Genomic DNA, 26205 nt, shown 5'->3' with positions numbered 1-26205 from the left:
CCCCCTTCACATACAGTGATCTGTTGTGGCCAGATGTAATTTCCTGGAGTCTAGTAGGACTATAGTAAATAATAAAAAAATAAATCACTATAAAATGTTGTAAAAAAAATACATATTTAGCCCCATGTTCGAATGCCCCCGCCCCCGTCAAAAAAAGCTAAAATCGCAGAAAGCAGCAAATGAAAAAAAAAAAAAACTCTCATCTTATACTTTCTCTAATAACAACCTAAAACATGAACCTTGGTTGAAAACAACTAAAGTTGTCCTTTAAATTAAGATTCTCTGCCCAGAAATGATTAACTCAACTCACACGATGCCGTTCCAAGAACACTAGGTTGGTTCAACAGAACATTTTTCAAGATTTTTTTCAACAATTGTTTTTTTCCCCCCAGAAGAGTGTAGCCTATTTTCAAATCCAGTATTCTCTCTTTAGATGTTCTCTCTCGATGTTCTTCTCTCGTCCACTTTTCAATACAGTAACAAACTATTTGATCAATGATCTATTATAAAAAAAAATGCACCCTCTGCTGTTTCAATTGTCTGATTGTGAATTGTCTGCCGTTTGCGATTTCATCACATTTATAAAATTGTCACCAGTTTGAATCGATGTACGATACCCTATTGTGCTGAATATAGGACTAGATGTTTTTTCCTTTTTATTGGAAAATATCCTTAAAAACAGGGTGGTATTTTAATCGGGGACTAGAGACTATTTGACATTTATTGTTCTTTTTCCACAAATGAGTCTTCGAAAAATGGGGGTCGTCTTATATTCGGCACAGTACGGTATATTGTTTAGCCAAAACTCAGCACATAATTCACTGAACTTCCCCCCAAAAACCTCCCTAAATGTGAACATGAACAAACTGCTATACTCCTAAACAGAACAGAAGGAACCATGGGAGTCAGATCAACAGAACAGAAGGAACCATGGGAGTCAGATCAACAGAACAGAAGGAACCATGGGAGTCAGATCAACAGAACAGAAGGAACCATGGGAGTCAGAGCAACAGAACAGAAGGAACCATGGGAGTCAGAGCAACAGAACAGAAGGAACCATGGGAGTCAGATCAACAGAACAGAAGGAACCATGGGAGTCAGATCAACAGAACAGAAGGAACCATGGGAGTCAGATCAACAGAACAGAAGGAACCATGGGAGTCAGATCAACAGAACAGAAGGAACCATGGGAGTCAGATCAACAGAACAGAAGGAACCATGGGAGTCAGATCAACAGAACAGAAGGAACCATGGGAGTCAGATCAACAGAACAGAAGGAACCATGGGAGTCAGATCAACAGAACAGAAGGAACCATGGGAGTCAGATCAACAGAACAGAAGGAACCATGGGAGTCAGATCAACAGAACAGAAGGAACCATGGGAGTCAGATCAACAGAACAGAAGGAACCATGGGAGTCAGATCAACAGAACAGAAGGAACCATGGGAGTCAGATCAACAGAACAGAAGGAACCATGGGAGTCAGATCAACAGAACAGAAGGAACCATGGGAGTCAGATCAACAGAACAGAAGGAACCATGGGAGTCAGATCAACAGAACAGAAGGAACCATGGGAGTCAGATCAACAGAACAGAAGGAACCATGGGAGTCAGATCAACAGAACAGAAGGAACCATGGGAGTCAGATCAACAGAACAGAAGGAACCATGGGAGTCAGATCAACAGAACAGAAGGAACCATGGGAGTCAGATCAACAGAACAGAAGGAACCATGGGAGTCAGATCAACAGAACAGAAGGAACCATGGGAGTCAGATCAACAGAACAGAAGGAACCATGGGAGTCAGATCAACAGAACAGAAGGAACCATGGGAGTCAGATCAACAGAACAGAAGGAACCATGGGAGTCAGATCAACAGAACAGAAGGAACCATGGGAGTCAGATCAACAGAACAGAAGGAACCATGGGAGTCAGATCAACAGAACAGAAGGAACCATGGGAGTCAGATCAACAGAACAGAAGGAACCATGGGAGTCAGATCAACAGAACAGAAGGAACCATGGGAGTCAGATCAACAGAACAGAAGGAACCATGGGAGTCAGATCAACGTTTAGAATACAACAGTTTAATGGTGGCATTCATCGGTAAGAAAAAAGACCCCCCCCTCCCCTCCCCCCACCCCCCCCCTACCCGCCCTCCCCTCCCACCACCACCCCCCCGAGGTACGAAACATCTACACGACGATCGCATTACTTTTAGAAATAATCGAAAACCATATGATCTGATCCAAGAACCTCTCTCTCTCTCTAGTGCCGATGGGGAAGAAGTGTTCGTTGTTGTTGTTGGGAGGGTGGTGGGCTGGTGGTGACCCCCCCACCCCAGAGGTCCCAGGAACATGTGACCCCGTCCGTCCGTCCGTCCGTCCGTCCCGGTGGGTCAGCCTCTAGATGTCCTTGATCACGTCCTCCAGCTCCTCTTTGGAATACATGTGGAACGTCTTCCCTGGTTCTATGGTGGCCAGCTGGAGAGAGAGAGAGGAGGGGGGGGGGGGGGGGGGGGGGCGGGGGGGGAGAGAGAGAGAGGGGGGGGGGGGGGGGGAGAAGGGGAGGGAGGGGTTAGAGAGAGACTTGAGTGGAACCCACCTATACTTTCTATGGCATAGGCAGCTCCTGGTAGTAGTAGTAAGTAGCCTTGCCGAGCCATGAGGCCCATAGGGCAGGAGCCTATCTCCTGTTTCTGTAGCCATGAGGCCCATAGGGCAGGAGCCTATCTCCTGTTTCTGTAGCCATGAGGCCCATAGGGGCAGGAGCCTATCTCCTGTTTCTGTAGCCATGAGGCCCATAGGGCAGGAGCCTGTCTCCTGTTTCTGTAGCCATGAGGCCCATAGGGCAGGAGCCTATCTCCTGTTTCTGTAGCCATGAGGCCCCTAGGGCAGGAGCCTATCTCCTGTTTCTGTAGCCATGAGGCCCCTAGGGCAGGAGCCTATCTCCTGTTTCTGTAGCCATGAGGCCCCTAGGGCAGGAGCCTATCTCCTGTTTCTGTAGCGTGAGGCAGCTTGATGTACAAGTACACCCCCTGGACATGACGCTAGTATGTCGCAGGGACTTACCCCCAATCCAACCCTTGATGCTGAGTGTCAAGCAGGGAGGCACTGGGTCCCATTTTTTAGAGTCTTTGGTATGACCCGGCCGGGAATTGAACCCCGACCTCCCAGTCTCAGGGCGGACACTCTAACCACAAGGCCACTGAGCTGGTAGACAGCTGCAGGACACAAGACTAATTAATTAGAGCGACAGAGAGAGAGGAGTGTGTGTGTGTCAATTTAACAAAGGTGCAGACGATCAGAATAAATCAGCAGAGAGTTTGCGCTACTCTATGCCGAATTGAAGTGGACTCGGCCCCAGACTTTTTTTTTTTTATCTCTCCCTGGAAATAAAAACGTCTGGGTTTCCGAGGCTAGAGAGAGACAGCATCTGGCAGAGACATCGATGTGTCCGGAGGACTCCAGACACACCGTGACATTTTGCTCAAACACAGACAGCTCTAAAGGGCCCTTGTCCACCGGTTGAACCTTGATGAGTCCGTTAACTTCTCTCAAAATGAAAAAATAAAATAATAAATAAATAAAAATCCAAAGATGTCTTAAAATGTAAATGAAATGACAAACGGACACGGTGACAAACCTCGATGTTGGTGGCGTTGAGCTTCTCCTCCATCACCTGCTTCAGGATGGTGAGAGACGACTTGATGGCGTCTTTTAGTGTCATGGACTGTAGAGAGAGGATTATAAACATCTTTTAATAATAATAATACAACTGTATCTGTGTAGCACCTCCTTTCATGACATGAAGTGCAGCTCAAAGTGCTTCACGGAGCAATGGAGGAAGAAAGAAAAGAAAAGCAAGGCATAAGAGACAGACGGATCTTAAAGCAAAATAAAACCTCACAGCTGAAAATGTTTGTCCTTACGCAGAGTCCTTAGGTGTTTTAAACTAGAGCTGTTCCCTAAATACTATTAACACAATATAAAACATGTTTTAGCAATATCCTTCCTGCTGTTCAAGAAATCACTGACTGAGGCTTTAAGCTTTGCTTTTATTATGAAATATCCGAGAGGTAAGCTTTTGTGGAAGACGGTTTCTGAACATAGTGAAAGTTTGACCACTTCACAATTTACAATTTAGGCATTTAGCAGACGCTCTTAATCCAGAGCGACTTACATTAAGCAAGAACAAAAGCATGGGAATACATCACATATATAAAATGCATTTATCATGAAACATGCGTAAGCTAAGCGTAACTAGAACATATCTATATAATGACACGATACTATGCTATACATATGTACTATGATGTGCTATGACTACATACAATGCAATTATTGTGCTGTCTACATGACATGTTAATATCCTTCCTGCTGTTCAAGAAATCACTGACTGAGGCTTTAAGCTTTGCTTTTATTATGAAATATCCGAGAGGTAAGCTTTTGTGGAAGACGGTTTCTGAACATAGTGCAAGTTTGACCACTTCAAATACTCTAATCTCAAAATAACCAAAAATAGACGATCTACAAGCTCTCGATGTTTGTTAGATAAACAATCTGCTTCCTTCCTTCCATAGAAGACATGCTGTCCAATACGGAATTCAAATGACAAAATTAAGTCGTTCATATTTCATAGAGAAAATTAGCTAAATCTGCAAAAAAAATGCTTACCACTAGCTTTCTTCACAGATGTGTTCATAAAGGCGTCTACTATCACAGAAAAATGTGTTCCAACCCAACTCCCTTGGGAAACTTTGTGACAGCTGCTGAAAGTTGGGGTACCATTATCAACCAATATAAGGCAAAAAATTCCCCAAATTTCATTATACTTTAAGTAGCATGTGACATGTCAAACTAGGGGGGGTTTCATGATGCTGAATCCATTCCAAGCATTAGTTTTGGACAAAAACACTCCTTGGGCTAAATCTGGCCATAGCCACTGCTGACCTCATCACATTTGTGATGACGGCTATGGCCATTTTCAGGGGAAGGAGTGTTTTTTGTGCAAAACTAATGCTTGGAATGGATTCAGAATCATTAACACCCCTTAGTTTGACATGTCACTTGGTACTTATTTTTAGTTTTACTGCCCCTGTGTGGGATCGCTGGTTAGACTGGCATAGTGTCAACCCCTTACCCCTGTGTGGGATCGCTGGTTAGACTGGCATAGTGTCAACCCCTTACCCCTGTGTGGGATCGCTGGTTAGACTGGCATAGTGTCGACCCCTTACCCCTGTGTGGGATCGCTGGTTAGACTGGCATAGTGTCAACCCCTTACCCCTGTGTGGGATCGCTGGTTAGACTGGCATAGTGTCGACCCCTTACCCCTGTGTGGGATCGCTGGTTAGACTGGCATAGTGTCGACCCCTTACCCCTGTGTGGGATCGCTGGTTAGACTGGCATAGTGTCAACCCCCTTACCCCTGTGTGGGATCGCTGGTTAGACTGGCATAGTGTCGACCCCCTTACCCCTGTGTGGGATCGCTGGTTAGACTGGCATAGTGTCAACCCCTTACCCCTGTGTGGGATCGCTGGTTAGAGTGGCATAGTGTCAACCCCTTACCCCTGTGTGGGATCGCTGGTTAGACTGGCATAGTGTCGACCCCTTACCCCTGTGTGGGATCGCTGGTTAGACTGGCATAGTGTCGACCCCTTACCCCTGTGTGGGATCGCTGGTTAGACTGGCATAGTGTCAACCCCTTACCCCTGTGTGGGATCGCTGGTTAGACTGGCACAGTGTCGACCCCTTACCCCTGTGTGGGATCGCTGGTTAGACTGGCATAGTGTCAACCCCTTACCCCTGTGTGGGATCGCTGGTTAGACTGGCACAGTGTCGACCCCTTACCCCTGTGTGGGATCGCTGGTTAGACTGGCATAGTGTCGACCCCTTACCCCTGTGTGGGATCGCTGGTTATACTGGAATAGTGTCGACCCCTTACCCCTGTGTGGGATCGCTGGTTAGACTGGCATAGTGTCAACCCCTTACCCCTGTTTGGGATCGCTGGTTAGACTGATATAGTGTCGACCCCTTACCCCTGTGTGGGATCGCTGGTTAGACTGGCATAGTGTCGACCCCTTACCCCTGTGTGGGATCGCTGGTTAGACTGGCATAGTGTCGACCCCTTACCCCTGTGTGGGATCGCTGGTTAGACTGGCATAGTGTCGACCCCTTACCCCTGTGTGGGATCGCTGGTTAGACTGGCATATTCACCGATACCGATATGACCCGATATGACCAAAAAGGGCCGATGCCGATACTTTTCTGATACCGATACAGTATCGGGACATCTCTACTATCCATCTATCATTCCGTGTTCCGTACCTTGTGGTAGACCTCCTGCAGAGAGCTCTGAGCTCCCTCTGACGCTGAGCCAATGGCCCGAGCATCACACTGGACGAAGGTCCCTGAGGGGTCCATGTGGTACCTAGAGGAGGACAGGAAAGGGTTAATATGGACCTAGAGGAGCACAGGACAGGGACGAAATGAACCCATTTAGGACAAAGTAAGCAAAGTTAAGAGAGTTAAAAACGTGAAAAAACATGAACGAATGCAGTGAAATAATGTGGCCAAATTTGACTGCTATTGGATTTATTTTTAAATTTCCGTGGTTTCATGTCATCTGACAGCAGGGAATCATAGCTTCAAATGGACATATTGGTTGTTCAGTTTGACCCACCAGTTGTGGAGATATGGCTTATAGAGTAATGTCTTGCAGAGAAACAACAGTGTTCCATTAACCCATTTTGGACTGAGTTTGTAGATCTGCTATTTTTCAACAGCTAAAGCATAACAGGGGTTCCTGCCCAGAGTGGATTAATGCACCAAGACAGACTCCAGCGAAGGTGTCAGATGCCAACAGATCTACAAGCCAACGTGTTCTTAGCTTGCAGATCTAGTATTTTCGCCATGCAATACATTAGGCCGCTCCCATGCAGCACTGCATTCTACCGTGTACATATTTCACGTAACGTTAAGACAAAAACTATGTATATCCAAAATGTATGATTACATTAATGCTGGGCCGTTATCGGCGCTAACGTGCTGCCTTAACGCGAGACTCTTATCGCGTGATAAAAAAATATATCGAAAGAAAGAGACAGCGATGGAGCCATAAGTCCATACTCCATATCCATATTCCATATCCAGGCAGCAGCCTGCTGCATCATGTTAGCTGTTGTGTGCTAAGCTAAACCACCATCCATGTATCACAATATGATCACATCATCACAACACGGCTTTGACCAGGGTTGCCACATTTCGTGACAGAGAGAAACAAGCAACCAGGTCTATGAAAATGTTAACAGGCCAGATCAAGTCAGAAAATCCGAAAGTCAGAAAATAAGTCTAAAATAAGAAACTATTTGGCCGACTGTCAAACATCATTGTCCAATGTTGTTTTAGAGTAGTGGTTCTCAAGCATTTTCATGTCAAGGACCACCAATATTTTAAAGAAACTTTACAGATAGACAAGTCCAAAGTAGCTTACAATGACTAGACTTGGCAACACTGAACAGTTCTACAAACTCACAATATGAAATATAAGCTATTAATAGGCTAGTTGTATCCATAATTAGGGCTCCTGGTCTAAACCTGTTCACAAGGACTTACTTCTGGACATTATTTAGGTAGCGCACACATATTTTCAATGCCTTCGGCAGAGTTCAAATGAGCCATTTTAATCGCGATTAACTCCAGGATTGCAGTGCGATTAATTTTTTTTATCTATGCCCACCACTAGATTACATACATTAGACAAAATACAACATTGCAGAAAGCATGCTGTGTGTGTGTGTGTGTGTGTGTGTGTGTGTGCGAGTGAGTGAGTGAGCGAGCGTGCGCGCATGTGATTAGTGATTCTACGTACAGCTGGGGTCCTTTCTCGTCGAGTCCTCCAAACAGCAGAGCTACACCGAAGGGCCGACTCTGTGGAGAGACCACACACATTTTAGAGACAGGAACATTTGACATGACTCTGTGGAGAGACCACACGCATTTTAGACACAGGAACATTTGACATGACTCTGTGGAGAGACCACACGCATTTTAGAGACAGGAACATTTGACATGACTCTGTGGAGAGACCACACGCATTTTAGAGACAGGAACATTTGACATGACTCTGTGGAGAGACCACACGCATTTTAGAGACAGGAACATTTGACATGACTCTGTGGAGAGACCACACGCATTTTAGAGACAGGAACATTTGACATGACTCTGTGTTGAGACCACACGCATTTTAGAGACAGGAACATTTGACATGACTCTGTGGAGAGACCACACGCATTTTAGAGACAGGAACATTTGACATGACTCTGTGGAGAGACCACACGCATTTTAGAGACAGGAACATTTGACATGACTCTGTGGAGAGACCACACGCATTTTACAGACAGGAACATTTGACATGACTCTGTGGAGAGACCACACGCATTTTACAGACAGGAACATTTGACATGACTCTGTGGAGAGACCACACGCATTTTACAGACAGGAACATTTGACATGACTCTGTGGAGACCACACGCATTTTACAGACAGGAACATTTGACATGCCTCTGTGGAGAGACCACATGCATTTTAGACACAGGAACATTTGACATGACTCTGTGGAGAGACCACACGCATTTTAGAGACAGGAACATTTGACATGACTCTGTGGAGAGACCACACGCATTTTAGAGACAGGAACATTTGACATGACTCTGTGGAGAGACCACACGCATTTTAGAGACAGGAACATTTGACATGACTCTGTGGAGAGACCACACGCATTTTAGAGACAGGAACATTTGACATGACTCTGTGGAGAGACCACACGCATTTTAGAGACAGGAACATTTGACATGACTCTGTGGAGAGACCACACACATTTTAGACACAGGGACATTTGACATGACTCTGTGGAGAGACCACACGCATTTTAGAGACAGGAACATTTGACATGACTCTGTGGAGAGACCACACGCATTTTAGACACAGGGACATTTGACATGACTCTGTGGAGAGACCACACGCATTTTAGACACAGGGACATTTGACATGACTCTGTGGAGAGACCACACGCATTTTAGACACAGGGACATTTGACATGACTCTGTGGAGAGACCACACGCATTTTAGAGACAGGAACATTTGACATGACTCTGTGGAGAGACCACACGCATTTTAGAGACAGGAACATTTGACATGACTCTGTGGAGAGACCACACGCATTTTAGACACAGGGACATTTGACATGACTCTGTGGAGAGACCACACGCATTTTAGAGACTGGAACATTTTACATGACTCTGTGGAGAGACCACACGCATTTTAGAGACAGGAACATTTGACATGACTCTGTGGAGAGACCACACGCATTTTAGAGACAGGAACATTTGACATGACTCTGTGGAGAGACCACACGCATTTTAGACACAGGGACATTTGACATGACTCTGTGGAGAGACCACACGCATTTTAGAGACAGGAACATTTGACATGACTCTGTGGAGAGACCACACGCATTTTAGACACAGGGACATTTGACATGACTCTGTGGAGACCACACGCATTTTAGACACAGGGACATTTGACATGACTCTGTGGAGAGACCACACGCATTTTAGAGACAGGAACATTTGACATGCCTCTGTGGAGAGACCACACGCATTTTAGAGACAGGAACATTTGACATGCCTCTGTGGAGAGACCACACGCAGACCACACGCATTTTAGAGACAGGAACATTTGACATGACTCTGTGGAGAGACCACACGCATTTTAGAGACAGGAACATTTGACATGACTCTGTGGAGAGACCACACGCATTTTACAGACAGGAACATTTGACATGACTCTGTGGAGAGACCACACGCATTTTACAGACAGGAACATTTGACATGACTCTGTGGAGAGACCACACGCATTTTACAGACAGGAACATTTGACATGACTCTGTGGAGAGACCACACGCATTTTACAGACAGGAACATTTGACATGCCTCTGTGGAGAGACCACACGCATTTTAGACACAGGAACATTTGACATGACTCTGTGGAGAGACCACACGCATTTTAGAGACAGGAACATTTGACATGACTCTGTGGAGAGACCACACGCATTTTAGAGACAGGAACATTTGACATGACTCTGTGGAGAGACCACACGCATTTTAGAGACAGGAACATTTGACATGACTCTGTGGAGAGACCACACGCATTTTAGAGACAGGAACATTTGACATGACTCTGTGGAGAGACCACACGCATTTTAGAGACAGGAACATTTGACATGACTCTGTGGAGAGACCACACGCATTTTAGACACAGGGACATTTGACATGACTCTGTGGAGAGACCACACGCATTTTAGAGACAGGAACATTTGACATGACTCTGTGGAGAGACCACACGCATTTTAGACACAGGGACATTTGACATGACTCTGTGGAGAGACCACACGCATTTTAGACACAGGGACATTTGACATGACTCTGTGGAGAGACCACACGCATTTTAGACACAGGGACATTTGACATGACTCTGTGGAGAGACCACACGCATTTTAGAGACAGGAACATTTGACATGACTCTGTGGAGAGACCACACGCATTTTAGAGACAGGAACATTTGACATGACTCTGTGGAGAGACCACACGCATTTTAGACACAGGGACATTTGACATGACTCTGTGGAGAGACCACACGCATTTTAGAGACAGGAACATTTGACATGACTCTGGAGAGACCACACGCATTTTAGAGACAGGAACATTTGACATGACTCTGTGGAGAGACCACACGCATTTTAGAGACAGGAACATTTGACATGACTCTGTGGAGAGACCACACGCATTTTAGACACAGGGACATTTGACATGACTCTGTGGAGAGACCACACGCATTTTAGACACAGGAACATTTGACATGCCTCTGTGGAGAGACCACACGCATTTTAGAGACAGGAACATTTGACATGACTCTGTGGAGAGACCACACGCATTTTAGAGACAGGAACATTTGACATGACTCTGTGGAGAGACCACACGCATTTTAGACACAGGAACATTTGACATGCCTCTGTGGAGAGACCACACGCATTTTAGACACAGGAACATTTGACAGGACTCTGTGGAGAGACCACACGCATTTTAGAGACAGGAACATTTGACAGGACTCTGTGGAGAGACCACACGCATTTTAGAGACAGGAACATTTGACAGGACTCTGTGGAGAGACCACACGCATTTTACAGACAGGAACATTTGACATGACTCTGTGGAGAGACCACACGCATTTTACAGACAGGAACATTTGACATGCCTCTGTGGAGAGACCACACGCATTTTAGAGACAGGAACATTTGACATGCCTCTGTGGAGAGACCACACGCATTTTAGAGACAGGAACATTTGACATGACTCTGTGGAGAGACCACACGCATTTTAGAGACAGGAACATTTGACATGACTCTGTGGAGAGACCACACGCATTTTAGACACAGGAACATTTGACATGACTCTGTGGAGAGACCACACGCATTTTACAGACAGGAACATTTGACATGACTCTGTGGAGAGACCGCACGCATTTTAGAGACAGGAACATTTGACATGACTCTGTGGAGAGACCACACGCATTTTAGAGACAGGAACATTTGACATGACTCTGTGGAGAGACCACACGCATTTTAGAGACAGGAACATTTGACATGACTCTGTGGAGAGACCACACGCATTTTAGACACAGGGACATTTGACATGACTCTGTGGAGAGACCACACGCATTTTAGAGACAGGAACATTTGACATGACTCTGTGGAGAGACCACACGCATTTTAGAGACAGGAACATTTGACATGACTCTGTGGAGAGACCACACGCATTTTAGAGACAGGAACATTTGACATGACTCTGTGGAGAGACCACACGCATTTTAGAGACAGGAACATTTGACATGACTCTGTGGAGAGACCACACGCATTTTAGAGACAGGAACATTTGACATGACTCTGTGGAGAGACCACACGCATTTTAGACACAGGGACATTTGACATGACTCTGTGGAGAGACCACACGCATTTTAGACACAGGGACATTTGACATGACTCTGGAGAGACCACACGCATTTTAGACACAGGGACATTTGACATGACTCTGTGGAGAGACCACACGCATTTTAGACACAGGGACATTTGACATGACTCTGGAGAGACCACACGCATTTTAGAGACAGGGACATTTGACATGACTCTGTGGAGAGACCACACGCATTTTAGACACAGGGACATTTTACCCACAATAGGCATTAATAATATAGTGTAAGGCAGGGGTTCTCAACGTTTTGGCCGGGGACCCCCTGGGGACCCCCTGGGGACCCCCGGAAATGCTTTGGCAACGTCTCGGGACCCCCGCCCCGCCCCCTCCCAACTCCCAATATAAATTGACTGCTACAATAACCTTAATAATAGAGACAATACAACATAAATAAATACTGAAACCAGATATAATCATTAGGGAAGGTGTATGCATGTACTATGTGTACTATATGTAAACTCTTCATTTCCATTTTCCAGCCATTCAGTTGCAAAAAAAAAACAATAATAATTTGGGGACCCCCCAAAATAATGTGGCGACACCCTGAGGGGTCGCGACCCACAGGTTGAGAACCCCTGGTGTAAGGCAGTGCAATAACTGGATTTGAGGTCAGGATGAGGAGAGTGACCGACCGACTGACCATAGCTCCAGGGTCAGCACCCTCCTCTCCAGGTGGAGAGGGGGTGTGTGTGTGTGTGCGTGCGTGGCAGAGACATCGATGTGTGTGTGTGTGTGTGTGTGTGTGCGTGGCAGAGACATCGATGTGTGTGTGTGTGTGTGTGTGTGTGCGTGGCAGAGACATCGATGTGTGTGTGCGTGCGTGGCAGAGACATCGATGTGTGTGTGTGTGCGTGCGTGGCAGAGACATCGATGTGTGTGTGTGTGTGTGTGTGTGTGTGTGCGTGGCAGAGACATCGATGTGTGTGTGCGTGCGTGGCAGAGACATCGATGTGTGTGTGTGTGTGTGTGTGTGTGGCAGAGACATCGATGTGTGTGTGCGTGCGTGGCAGAGACATCGATGTGTGTGTGTGCGTGCGTGGCAGAGACATCGATGTGTGTGTGTGTGTGTGTGCGTGCGTGGCAGAGACATCGATGTGTGTGTGTGCGTGTGCGTGCGTGGCAGAGACATCGATGTGTGTGTGTGTGTGCGTGTGCGTGCGTGGCAGAGACATCGATGTGTGTGTGTGCGTGCGTGGCAGAGACATCGATGTGCGTGTGTGTGTGTGTGCGTGCGTGGCAGAGACATCGATGTGTGTGTGTGTGCGTGCGTGCGTGGCAGAGACATCGATGTGCGTGTGTGTGTGTGCGTGCGTGGCAGAGACATCGATGTGCGTGTGTGTGTGCGTGCGTGGCAGAGACATCGATGTGTGTGTGTGCGTGCGTGGCAGAGACATCGATGTGTGTGTGTGCGTGTGCGTGCGTGGCAGAGACATCGATGTGTGTGTGTGCGTGTGCGTGCGTGGCAGAGACATCGATGTGTGTGTGTGCGTGCGTGGCAGAGACATCGATGTGTGTGTGTGTGTGTGCGTGTGCTTGCGTGGCAGATACATCGATGTGTGTGTGTGTGTGTGTGCGTACCATGGCTCCAGGGTCAGCGTCCTCCTCTCCAAACTGCAGAGCCAGGTTAGACACAGCCTGGGTCACACTCTCTACTGTCATGGTCTCGTTGTAGGTGAACCAGTGGTTCTGAGGAGAGGAGAGGACAGTATTAGAACACTCTCTACTGTCATGGTCTCGTTGTAGGTGAACCAGTGGTTCTGTTGAAATACCGTACAAATACACTGTTTAAATGTAGGTGAACCAGTGGTTCTGAGGAGGAGAGGACAGTATTAGAACACTCTCTACTGTCATGGTCTCGTTGTAGGTGAACCAGTGGTTCTGAGGAGAGGAGAGGACAGTATTAGAACACTCTCTACTGTCATGGTCTCGTTGTAGGTGAACCAGTGGTTCTGTTGAAATACCGTACAAATACACTGTTTAAATGTAGGTGAACCAGTGGTTCTGAGGAGGAGAGGACAGTATTAGAACACTCTCTACTGTCATGGTCTCGTTGTAGGTGAACCAGTGGTTCTGAGGAGAGGCGAGGACAGTATTAGAACACTCTCTACGGTCATGGTCTCGTTGTAGGTGAACCAGTGGTTCTGTTGAAATACCGTACAAATACACTGTTTAAATGTAGGTGAACCAGTGGTTCTGAGGAGGAGAGGACAGTATTAGAACACTCTCTACTGTCATGGTCTCGTTGTAGGTGAACCAGTGGTTCTGAGGAGAGGCGAGGACAGTATTAGAACACTCTCTACGGTCATGGTCTCGTTGTAGGTGAACCAGTGGTTCTGTTGAAATACCGTACAAATACACTGTTTAAATGTAGGTGAACCAGTGGTTCTGAGGAGGAGAGGACAGTATTATAGGACAGCATTAAGGGCCTTGCAAACGTGAAGTGAGGAACGCAGGCGTTGTTGCCTGGATCAACGACAGGTCTCCTCCAGGTCTGGATCAACCACAGGTCTCCTCCAGGTCTGGATCAACCACAGGTCTCCTCCAGGCCTGGATCAACCACAGGTCTCCTCCAGGTCTGGATCAACCACAGGTCTCCTCCAGGTCTGGATCAACCACAGGTCTCCTCCAGGTCTGGATCAACACAGGTCTCCTCCAGGTCTGGATCAACCACAGGTCTCCTCCAGGCCTGGATCAACCACAGGTCTCCTCCAGGTCTGGATCAACCACAGGTCTCCTCCAGGTCTGGATCAACACAGGTCTCCTCCAGGCCTGGATCAACCACAGGTCTCCTCCAGGCCTGGATCAACCACAGGTCTCCTCCAGGCCTGGATCAACCACAGGTCTCCTCCAGGTCTGGATCAACCACAGGTCTCCTCCAGGTCTGGATCAACCACAGGTCTCCTCCAGGTCTGGATCAACCACAGGTCTCCTCCAGGTCTGGATCAACCACAGGTCTCCTCCAGGTCTGGATCAACCACAGGTCTCCTCCAGGCCTGGATCAACCACAGGTCTCCTCCAGGTCTGGATCAACCACAGGTCTCCTCCAGGTCTGGATCAACCACAGGTCTCCTCCAGGTCTGGATCAACCACAGGTCTCCTCCAGGTCTGGATCAACGACAGGTCTCCTCCAGGTCTGGATCAACCACAGGTCTCCTCCAGGTCTGGATCAACCACAGGTCTCCTCCAGGTCTGGATCAACACAGGTCTCCTCCAGGTCTTCTCAAGAGGGGCGTGACAACGCAAGCATACAAAAAATGCTAAACAGAATCCAGGTCTGGTGAGTCTCGGGGGGCGTGTGCACGTAACGAGCACGCGCGCAACAAATTCACGGGGACCGTGCTCACGTAAATACGCTTGCGCTGACGCACCGCGACTTCTCCGAGCAGAAACGCAGGACATTACATATTTAAACTATTTTCAGCAATGGTACATATTTTTTTTTCGGTGGGTAGATCTTGTCATTTTGAAAGTAGATCGCACGTCAAAAATGTGTGGGCACCCCTGATCTACATCTACAAGCTCACAACGCGTCACTCCATCAGGCAATTAAACAGAATAAATATAGACTGGCTGAGTTAAATGGTAAATGGTAAATGGTGCATTTATATAGTGCCTTTATCCAAGGCGCTTTACATAGATTGTGCATTACATTCACCCATTCACACACACACACACATTCATACACCGATTGCAGCGGAAGCCATGCAAGGTACCAACCAGCACATCGGGAGCAATTTGGGGTTCAGTGTCTTGCCCAAGGACACTTCGACCTGTAGAAGAGGAGCCGGGATTCGAACCGCCGACCCATGGATCATTGGACGACCTGCTCTACCTCCTGAGCCACAGTTAAACGTTGATGTGCAAATCAAAGAAACGTACCTGTGTTTCCACTCTTGCCTTGTCGATGAGCGTCTTGGCGTCCGCGATCAGGCCACTCATGGCACAGCCTGGGGGGGGAAACGGTTTGGAACGTTATGACGACATTAAATGGGACACCTTCTTACATAATGCAGTTGTTTGTTTGTTTACTGGATAGAGTGCTAAACCTGCCTACAACTAAGTAAATAGTAGTAGTAGGTTTAACCCATTTTGACCTGAGATCAGATTCTATAAATGTCTTCTACATCCTGACAGTTTTCTGAAAAAGCTATGTTTCTATGTCAGTGGTTCTTCGATTTTTTTTAAATAGCAGACCTACAAGCTCGTAGCGCGCCACTCGGTGGCGCGCTACGAGCTTGTAGATCTGCTATTTTTCAATAGCTAAAGTATTACATAATGCTAACACCAAAAGGGGTTCCCGCCCAAAAAACTGCACGACTTGCTAGACCAGTGCCCGGGAGAGAACCCATGGCCTTGTGGTCAAGAGGAGAGTCTCTAGACTCAAGTTGAGTCCGTCTACGGACTTTGTACATTGGTGACTAGAACTATAATCTAGATGATCTTGAGGCCTACAAAAACAGGGGGGGAGGGGTATATATTCTTCTCATCAACTAGTACCAACCAGGTCGACTAGTGGATTTACTAGTCCACTAGTTGAATAGTCGCCTAGTTGCTTAACCCATTTTGGACTGAGGTCGATTCAAAAGAAAGTCTTCTAAATCCTAACATTTTTCTGGAAAAACCCATTTTTATGTCAGTGGTGCTCAACCTTTTTCATGTCAAGGACCCCAAAATATGTAGTTCCAGGGACCCCCCCCCCCCCCACCACCCCAGAAGCCAATATTTTAGTTAAAAATGTTCTCTCTGAAATATATATTCAAAGATGTGCGCCACATTTTCACAACTTTTCAAAAATAGCAGACCTACAAGCTCGTAGCGCGCGCTACGAGCTTGTAGGTCTGCTATTTTTCAAAAGCTAAAGTATAACGTAATGCTTGAAACACCAAAAGGGGTTCCCGCCCAGAATGGGTTAAGGCCTTAGTGCCAACGATATACTTCATACTTATCACACTGACATTTTGTGATGAAGCCAGATTGGGATTCCATTCTTGTCACTCCAGTAGGACAATCAACTTGCAGAGGGACACATTCACTTTGTTTTAACTGGTTCTTTAAAGTATGGTCACTCACCGATGTGCGAGTCGATCTCCACGATCTTCTCGATGCTGCTGGGCTCCATCAGAGGAGACGTGATCCTCTTCTCTACGGCCAGACACACCCCCTCTGCGGTCTGGATGCCGATGGCCGTGGAGCCCAACTGGAGAAGATACAATATACATGTTTATAAAGACTAGTCCTTACCCGTTGTGACCCCCCCCCCCCCCCCCCCCCCCCCCATAAATATCCCCATTCATTTTAACTTGAATAATATATTTGTGTGTTGTTTTAATGAATAAAAACAGCACTATAACATGAAAGTATTCGTACAGATGCATGGTAGGGAAATATGTTCATGGCAAGGACCACAACATTTACACTTATTAGCCCACAGACCCCCGTTTGAAAAGAATGAAGGGCCCCCAGTTGGACATGCAGCACAGAAACTATGGCCAGTCGCACAGATACTCCCAAATGTATTTTGTGAGTCGCACAGATGAAGTTACAGGTGCATTTGTGTCCAAAATGTGCACAATTCTGAGCTCTGGCTTGAGAAAACTCATGGCTTTTGCAACCTGTGATGTTGTGAGCTTGTAGATTAGCTGTTTTCACCGGAGTGCTCGCTTCATCTCCCCAAAAGCAGATCTATATGGTTGTACCTGTATCACCACAGAGCACCATCTAAGAGCACCATCTAAGAGCCACTAACAGATCTATATGGTTGTACCTGTATCACCAAAGAGCACCATCTAAGAGCCACTAACAGATCTATATGGTTACCTGTATCACCACAGAGCACCATCTAAGAGCCACTAACAGATCTATATGGTTACCTGTATCACCAAAGAGCACCATCTAAGAGCCACTAACGGATCTATATGGTTGTACCTGTATCACCAAAGAGCACCATCTAAGAGCCACTAACAGATCTATATGGTTACCTGTATCACCACAGAGCACCATCTAAGAGCCACTAACAGATCTATATGGTTACCTGTATCACCACAGAGCACCATCTAAGAGCCACTAACAGATCTATATGGTTACCTGTATCACCAAAGAGCACCATCTAAGAGCCACTAACAGATCTATATGGTTGTACCTGTATCACCAAAGAGCACCATCTAAGAGCCACTAACAGATCTATATGGTTGTACCTGTATCACCAAAGAGCACCATCTAAGAGCCACTAACGGATCCCTGCAGTGCTTCCATTCCTCTATTTCTATTACAATATGTTTATAAAGATGGCCGTGGAGCCCAGCTGGAGAGAAGGACAACCCATTTAGGACTGAGACCAGATTCTACAAAATGTCTTCTAAATCATGACAGTTTTCTGGGGAAAAAAAACTATGTTTCTATATCAGTGGTTCTCAAACTATTTCATGTCAAGGACCCCCAGAATTATATGTAATTGGCCGCCGACCCCAATCTGAAAATATGTAGTTCCAGGGACCCTCCGAGAAGCAAAGAGTTGAGTTAAAAACGTTCGCTGTGAAAGAATATGTATTCCAAGATTTGCACGACATTCTCACGATATTTCAAAAATAGCAGACCTACAAGCTCATAGCGAGGTACTCGGTGCCGCGCTATGAGCTTGTAGATCTGCTATTTTTCAACAGCTTAAGTTTAAAATAATGGTCAAAGTGGTTAAAAGCTATAAGGTGACACAGTTAATCATACACACACACACACACACACACACACACACACACACACACACACACACACACAAAGCCTCACCTTTATGGCCTCGATGGCATACTCGACCTGGAATAACCTCCCTTCAGGAGAGAAGGTGTTCACCCCCCTGTAACACAGAGCAGTTCCATTGGGGTCCAGAATACTCAATTCATTGAAACATTTTAATGACGCGACACAAATATAATATACAGCATTGTACCATAAACACCACATATAAACTAATAACTGTTATTGTTTATTTTTAGATCCTCATTCATTCGAGACTCCGAATCCCTCCTTTGGTCAAACAGCTGTGTTGTTTTTGGCAGCAAATTTTGGTTTTAGTTTTAGTCACATTTTAGTCACCCGGAATGTTTTAGTGTTTAGTCTAGTTTCAGTCGACTAAATGTCATGAGATTTTAGTCGACTAAATCTAAAGTTGATTTAGTCGACTAAAATGTGTTTTGGTGACCGCGCTGCGACGTGTTGTGAGCTTGTAGATCGGCTATTTTCAGCATGCAACCAAGTGTAAAATGACATACTGGATCTCTGGTCCACTAGTCCCTTCCTAACATTTTAGTCTAGTTTTTATTTGTTGACGGAATTGTCGGTATATCTAGTCATAGTTTTAGTCGACGAAAACACTGTCAAATCAATTAAAATAACCGAATACAAAACCCAAAACAACCATTATCCTAAATTAAGAAAAAGCCATGAATTATTTAAAAATATGACATAAAAAGGTACATACAAAATCAAAACACCACATTATTATTAAAAGTGAAAAAGGATCTCGGCTAGTTTAGAAAAGTTTTCCAAAACTGCAGAATAATCAAGAAACAATCTGTGTATTTGATTGTGAGTTACATTATAAAACATTAAGGCCTCACAACAGATTCCACCATCAATGTCTTCTAAATCATGACAGTTTGCTGGAAAAAAAGAAACCCCTATGTTTCTATATCAGTGGTTCTCACACTATTTCATGTCAAGGACCCCCAGAAATTATTATGTATTTGGCCATAGAAGCCCATCTCAAAATATGTTGTTCCAGGACTAATAATGACACTAAACAGGATTTAAACATTAAGTATAGTTCCTATAATAATGACACTAAACAGGATTTAAACATTAAGTATAGTTCCTATAATAATGACACTAAACAGGATTTACAGACAAGACTTCAATCCAAATGATCCAATCAGATTCGGCACAAACAAGGGACTAAATTATTTCCGCTCCTATGCCACCAAAATGTGGAACGCCCTACCAACAGTCATTAAGACATGCGAATCCCTCGACTTCTTCAAAACCGCTCTCAAAGGGCACCTACGGACGGCTGCAATTCGAAACTGGCCTCCGTAAAATCTGAATCCCCCACCCACCCCTTTTTCCCCTCACTGTATATGTTTCTTTTCCCTTTTTACCTCCTTTATGATGAATTCCTGTTCTGTTCTTTGACTATATAGAAGTGTCTATTTGTACGTTTCTAAATGTTTTGATGAATTGAACAAGGTGGACCCTCTTGTAAACAAGTGTAATGCTTTATTGGGTCGTCCACTCACAGTTAACAGCCTTTGTATTGAGTTGTGCTTGAAATGTACTGTAATTCTGCAAACTGATAATAAATATTTCAATCAATCCATGACAAATGGGGGTCCGCGGGGCTTAATGAGCATCAATTTGGGGGTCCTTGACATGAAGGGGTTTGGGAACCACTGTTGTTGTTTTGCAGTTAGTTATAAGTGACTTAACCCATTTTGGGCTGGAACCCCTTTTGGTGTTAGCATTATGTTATGCTTTAGCTATTGAAAAATAGCAGATCTACAAGCTCGTAGCGCGCGCTACGAGCTTGTAGGTCTGCTATTTTTGAAAAATCGAAGAACGACTGACATAGAAACATAGCTTTTTCAGAAAACTGTCAGGACGTAGAAGACATTTTTAGAATCTGATCTCAGGTCAAAATGGGTTAAATCCAATCCGTGACAAATGGGGGTCCGCGGGGCTTAATGAGCATCAATTTGGGGGTCCTTGACATGAAAAGGTTTGTGGACCGCTGGGCTAAACAGTTGTTTTGCAGTTATAAGTGACTTAAATAAATCCGATCCGTGACAAAGCACTTCTTCTCCCTTTGACTCACCTGTCATACTCTGATCTGGTCAGAAACATGCTGGAACAATAACAACCTGCAACAAGAAGAGGGTTTTATTCCCGTGGAACAGAAAGTCAAGAATCTGCAAACAAACACAATAATATATATATTGTTATTTACAATATCTTCCTTCGATGTGACACACTGGGACTTAGCAGCTAGTCGGCGTTAGCATCAACCACCACCACCACCGCGGCTAGCCGGCGTGCTAACATGCTAACGGCTAACAAGAAGTCCCTAAATGCTAAACTATAAGTCAGTAAATGTAAACTAGGCTGTGCTTTAGGTTGTCATTATCCACGAGGATTAATATCCCCAAGGTTTTTACCTGCTTGTGGTTCCTTTCTGTTCTGTTTTTACTGATGTTTATTTTATTCTCCTGCTGCTGCTCGACTCAAACTACACTCAATGAGTTCGCTGCTTTCAGCACCGGAACACGCGTCACCAGGGGGGCCGGGGTTTGGTGTGACGTGTAAACCACACCGACGGGGAACAACACAGCAGTTCGAAATGTGAAACGAGCGTTCCGCGAGTCAGAGATCTGTGCAGTTATTGATTGATTGATTGATTTATTAACAGTTTGCAGAATTACAGTACATTTCAAGTACAAACTCAATACAAAGACTGTTAACTGTGAGTGGACGACACCATAAAGCATTACACTTGTTTACACAGGCGGCACCTCGATTAAACTAAAATTGGCTATTAGTATTTTGTCAAAAACATTGTGAATATATATATATATATATTTTTTTTTAAGTAAAGTACATGATAAAAAAACATGCTTAAACATTCGACAATAAAGATATAATATTGCTACAATTTCTACAAATGGCTACACAACCTGTAGGCCTATATCCAGGCATTTTGGGGCATAAACAAGAAGTTGACGAATTAAACATTAAGTCTGATAAATGATGTACCGTGTGCACACTTACATCACAGCTCAAAGTGCTTTACAGAGAAATACAGAAAAAAGAAAAATGACAATAATACAAAAAAGGCCACAGTGAATAACATGACTTTTTATGTAATTCAATGATATAGTTTTTAGAGCGCGTTTGCTATAGTTTTTATTAGTTTTCATTTGTGACATCGCTAATTAGTTTTAGTTTAGTTTACTTTTTAATGTTGCACAGGAGAAATCGTAGTTTTTCTGTTTCTGTCGACTGAATTGTCAGCCTCGGAGACGTGCACACATAGACATCAAAGGGGGCTTCAGCCCCTGCCCCTTTACACAGGTAAAAGGGCAGGGGCTGAAGCCCCCTTTGATGTCTATGCAGCATTTAATTTTCACTACATGGTGAAAGAAACGCACATTCCCCTCCTCTCCTCTCCTCTCCTCTCCTCTCCTCTCCTCTCCTCTCCTCTCCTCTCCCCTCCCCTCCTCTCCTCTCCTCTCCTCTCCTCTCCTCTCCTCTCCTCTCCATGCCCTACCAGAAGGAAGGCAGCATTCCTCTCCTCTCCTCTCCATGCCCTACCAGAAGGAAGGCAGCATTCCTCTCCTCTCCTCTCCATGCCCTACCAGAAGGAAGGCAGCATTCCCCTCCTCTCCTCTCCATGCCCTACCAGAAGGAAGGCAGCATTCCCCTCCTCTCCTCTCCTCTCCTCTCCATGCCCTACCAGAAGGAAGGCAGCGTTCCCCTCCTCTCCTCTCCATGCCCTACCAGAAGGAAGGCAGCATTCCTCTCCTCTCCTCTCCATGCCCTACCAGAAGGAAGGCAGCGTTCCCCTCCTCTCCTCTCCATGCCCTACCAGAAGGAAGGCAGCATTCCCCTCCTCTCCTCTCCTCTCCTCTCCTCTCCTCTCCTCTCCTCTCCTCTCCTCTCCTCTCCTCTCCTCTCCTCTCCTCTCCTCTCCTCTCCTCTCCTCTCCTCTCCCCTCCCCTCCTCTCCTCTCCTCTCCTCTCCTCTCCATGCCCTACCAGAAGGAAGGCAGCGTTCCCCTCCTCTCCTCTCCATGCCCTACCAGAAGGAAGGCAGCGTTCCCCTCCTCTCCTCTCCATGCCCTACCAGAAGGAAGGCAGCATTCCCCTCCTCTCCTCTCCATGCCCTACCAGAAGGAAGGCAGCATTCCCCTCCTCTCCTCTCCATGCCCTACCAGAAGGAAGGCAGCGTTCCCCTCCTCTCCTCTCCATGCCCTACCAGAAGGAAGGCAGCATTCAGGAGAATTGCTTTTTCTCCCCGAAGTCTCCTGAACTTGAACACAGTATTTTCGTGTTGAACAAATTTGTTTAGAAATCCATGTCGTTTCACACCCGCATCTCCACTAGCTAACGAGTGCTGGGTTATTGCGCCCCAAAAATAGCTGATCTACAAGCTGCGACGCGTTGAGAGCTTGTATATCTGCTATTTTCGCTATTTTTTTGTCCAAAAGTGGTCCTCTTAACGGGATGTCAGCCCCTGCCCTTCTAACACTCTCTGCACGTCCCCTAGTGGTCATCCTGATCCTCTAGAATCTAGAGGATCAGGATCAGGAAGATCTAGACTCTAGATCTTCCCGGGGTCCTCCCTCAGGGAGACCGTCCGGTTGAAGACCAGCTTGTCTCCCGTGCTGTCGGGGTCCAGACTGAAGTAGCCCACCCTCTCGAACTGGAACTTATCGAAGGCCTTGGCGCTCCGGACCGATCGGTCCACCAGGGCGGAGCCCACCACCCTCATGGAGTCGGGGTTGACGTCGCTGAGGAACCCGCCCGGGACCTCGGACGGATCCTCGGGGTTCTTGTGCAGGAAGAGCCTCTCGTAGAGGCGCACCTCGCAGCGCAGCGGCTCGCTCACCCAGTGGATGAACGCCTTGGGCTTCATGTCCAGGGGGTCCTTGGGCTTGTCCAGGGGGTCCTTGGGCTTGTCCAGGGGGTCCATGGTGGTCCCACTGCTACGGCAGGTCACCTCCAGCTCCGTCACTTCACCTCGACTGTCCTTCACCACCCTCGCTATGGAGATGACGTAACCCGCGTGCCTCAGGCCGACCGGCTGCCGCGGGGTCAGCCTCTTGTAGCCCGCGACGGTCGTCTCCTCCATGAAGTCACCGCGCTCGATGAATATGGTGCGCCCGAACGGAACCACGTGGCTCCCCCGGGCCTCGTCGGCCGGGAAGTCCGGCACGCTGAGCTCCGTGGTGACGGAATCCTCGGGAAGGTTGGTGATGGTGACCCTGAGCGGCTCCAGGACCGCCATGGCCCGCGGCGCCGTCTCGTTCAGCTCCTCGCGCACGCACGCCTCCAGCAGGTGCGGCTCCGTGGTCACCTGGGAGACGGTGACGCCCACACGGGCGCAGAACTCGTTGATGGCCCGGGGCGGGAAGCCCCGCCTCCGCAGCGCCGTCAGTGTGAAGAGGCGCGGGTCGTCCCAGTCGCGGACCGCTCCGCTGTCCACCAGCCGCACGATCTTCCGCTTGGACACGACGGTGTAGGTGAAGTTGAGCCGGCCGTACTCCCATTGGACGGGGCAGTACGCGTCCAGCGCGTTGCACAGCCAGTAGTAGGAGGAGCGGCGCGCCTGGAACTCCTTGGTGCACAGCGAGTGCGTGATGTTCTCCATGGAGTCGCAGAGGCAGTGCGTGTAGTCGTAGGTGGGGTAGATGCACCAGGCGTTGCCCGTGCGGTGGTGCGGCGTGTACTTGATGCGGTACGCCACGGGGTCCGCCTTCCCGTCCTCCATGACCGTCTTCATCCTTAGCGTGGCCTCGCCCTCCGCGAACACGCCCTTCCTCATCCTCTCGAAGAGCGTCAGGGACTCGTGGACGGGCCGGTCCCTCCACGGCGACGGGGCGGCCGTCCTGTCGCTGCGGCCCCTCATCTCCTCCACGCGCTGGTGGCACACGTAGGCGTGGCCCCTGGCCACGAGGTCCTTCGCCAGGTCGTAGAGCCGCCCGAAGTGGTCGGAGGCATGCGTGACGGCGTGCGGCTCGTAGCCAAGCCACTCCACCATCTCGCGGATGCCCGAGAAGTATCGCTCCTCCTCCTTCTCGGGGTTGGTGTCGTCGTAGCGCAGGAAACAGATGCCGTCGTTGGCCTTGGCGTAGCCGAAGTTGAAGTTGATGGCCTTGGCGTGGCCGATGTGCAGGATGCCGTTGGGCTCGGGCGGGAAGCGCGTGCGCACGCGGCCGCCCGTGGCCTCCAGGTGGCGCCGGAGCAGCGCCGCCGTGCTGGGCGTCGTCACGTAGCCCTCCGTCTTGTAGTTCTCGCCCGCCTTGTGGAACTTGAGCGCCTCGCCTCGCAGCTGGTCCAGGAGGGACGTCGAGGTCGACGTCGCGTCCTCCGTGGTTTTTTTCGCCGTCTCGCCGGCTTTTGCCACCTCCGCTGGCTTGGCGTTGGGTTTCTTCGTCTCGAGGTCGGCCTTGGTCTTGGGTTTCTCACCGGCATTTGTCGCCGCCTTTGCCACCACCACCTCCGCTGGTTTGTTGGCGTTCTCCTCGGCGTTTTCGGGGGCGTTTTTGAAAGCCTTCGTCGCCTTGGGTTTCTTCGTCTCGAGGTCGGCCTTGGTCTTGGCGCCCAGGAGCCGCAGCAGCTGCGCGTCCACCTCGTCCCTGACGCTCCTCCCGTCAGCCCACCTGAGCGCGGTGCGCGCCTCCCCGACCAGGAGGCCCGCGTTGAAGTGGTACCGCTCCCCCAGCAGCTGCTCCCGGTGTCTCTCCAGCGCCGCCTTCACCGCGGCCTGGATCTGCTCCGGCGTCACCACCACGCCCACGCCGCACGCCACCTCCAGCTCCCTCTGGTCCACGGCGGAGTCCCCGCCGCGGTGGTTCTTCAGGAAGTCGAGCGCGGCCGCCAGCTGGAGCTCCGTGCGGATCTTGCGCTGGGCGATGTGTCGCGCCAGGAGGGCCAGGTGTTTGGGGTCTTTGAGACGAGAGACCATGTTGTAGAGCAGCGTGCCCATGGCCTTGTCCACTCCGGACGACGAGCCTCCCGATTGGACGCTCTGGGCCTGAGCGATGGCCTCCCGGAGCGCGGAGCTCAGCGCCTCGTTCTTCAGCGTCTCCTTCGTCCGTTGCTCGCTGAGCCCGATGGACGTGAAAAGCGTCAAGGTGTCGGCCATCTTTACGAAAGTATACACGAGTTAAACCTAAACCTCTACACGTCAGGCGTCGACTTATAATTGGATAGATGTGTGACGTCACATGATGCGTGCAGCCTCATAAATCTTATGTCATATATAAATGCACCAAGTCTTGTGCGTGTACGGCTGTAATCCACGTATCTCGAGAACCGTTGGCCCCGCCGACACGCGCGTTCCACACCCCCGCAGGGAGT

General features: G+C 47.9%; 2 protein-coding genes across 4 annotated transcripts; both read right to left on the bottom strand.

Annotated features, from left to right (window-relative positions):
- Positions 1-2177: 2177 nt before the first annotated feature.
- Positions 2178-21486, bottom strand: psma5 (proteasome 20S subunit alpha 5). Of its 3 annotated transcripts, none has more exons than XM_079491104.1 (10): positions 21283-21486; positions 20943-20972; positions 18863-18929; positions 17153-17279; positions 15962-16029; positions 13661-13768; positions 7867-7925; positions 6324-6426; positions 3643-3729; positions 2178-2480 (listed from the first exon to the last, which is right to left on the bottom strand). In XM_079491104.1, the coding sequence occupies exons 2-10, from the start codon at positions 20969-20971 to the stop codon at positions 2403-2405; spliced, it is 726 nt and encodes a 241-aa protein (XP_079347230.1). In that variant the 5' UTR covers position 20972; positions 21283-21486; the 3' UTR covers positions 2178-2402. The 3 variants fall into 3 exon arrangements, with proteins under 3 accessions (XP_079347230.1, XP_079347228.1, XP_079347229.1); XM_079491102.1 differs by having other exon boundaries at positions 20943-21036; positions 21283-21485; XM_079491103.1 differs by having other exon boundaries at positions 20943-20988; positions 21283-21485.
- A 1957-nt stretch (positions 21487-23443) lies between these two features.
- Positions 23444-25990, bottom strand: LOC306914080 (glutamine--tRNA ligase-like; the record flags this gene model as incomplete). Its single annotated transcript, XM_079490982.1, has 2 exons — positions 23444-25231; positions 25337-25990. The coding sequence occupies 2 exons, from the start codon at positions 25988-25990 to the stop codon at positions 23444-23446; spliced, it is 2442 nt and encodes an 813-aa protein (XP_079347108.1).
- Positions 25991-26205: the final 215 nt, after the last annotated feature.

Source organism: Electrona antarctica (genome assembly GCF_951216825.1).
Source record: "Electrona antarctica genome assembly, chromosome: 21".
NCBI lineage: Eukaryota > Metazoa > Chordata > Actinopteri > Myctophiformes > Myctophidae > Electrona > Electrona antarctica.
The sequence above is the reverse complement of the archived record's forward strand: the minus strand, read 5'-3'. Positions and strand labels throughout refer to the sequence as shown.

Excerpts from the sequence above, each read along its gene's own strand:
- psma5 (XM_079491104.1), bottom strand. The coding sequence starts at position 20,971 with ATGTTTCTGACCAGATCAGAGTATGACAG. Across the intron at positions 16,030-17,152 it reads GGAGATCGACTCGCACATCG|GCTGTGCCATGAGTGGCCTG; the intron begins GTGAGTGACCAT and ends TTCCCCCCCCAG. Across the intron at positions 7,926-13,660 it reads ACGCTGACCCTGGAGCCATG|AGTCGGCCCTTCGGTGTAGC; the intron begins GTACGCACACAC and ends GTCTCTCCACAG.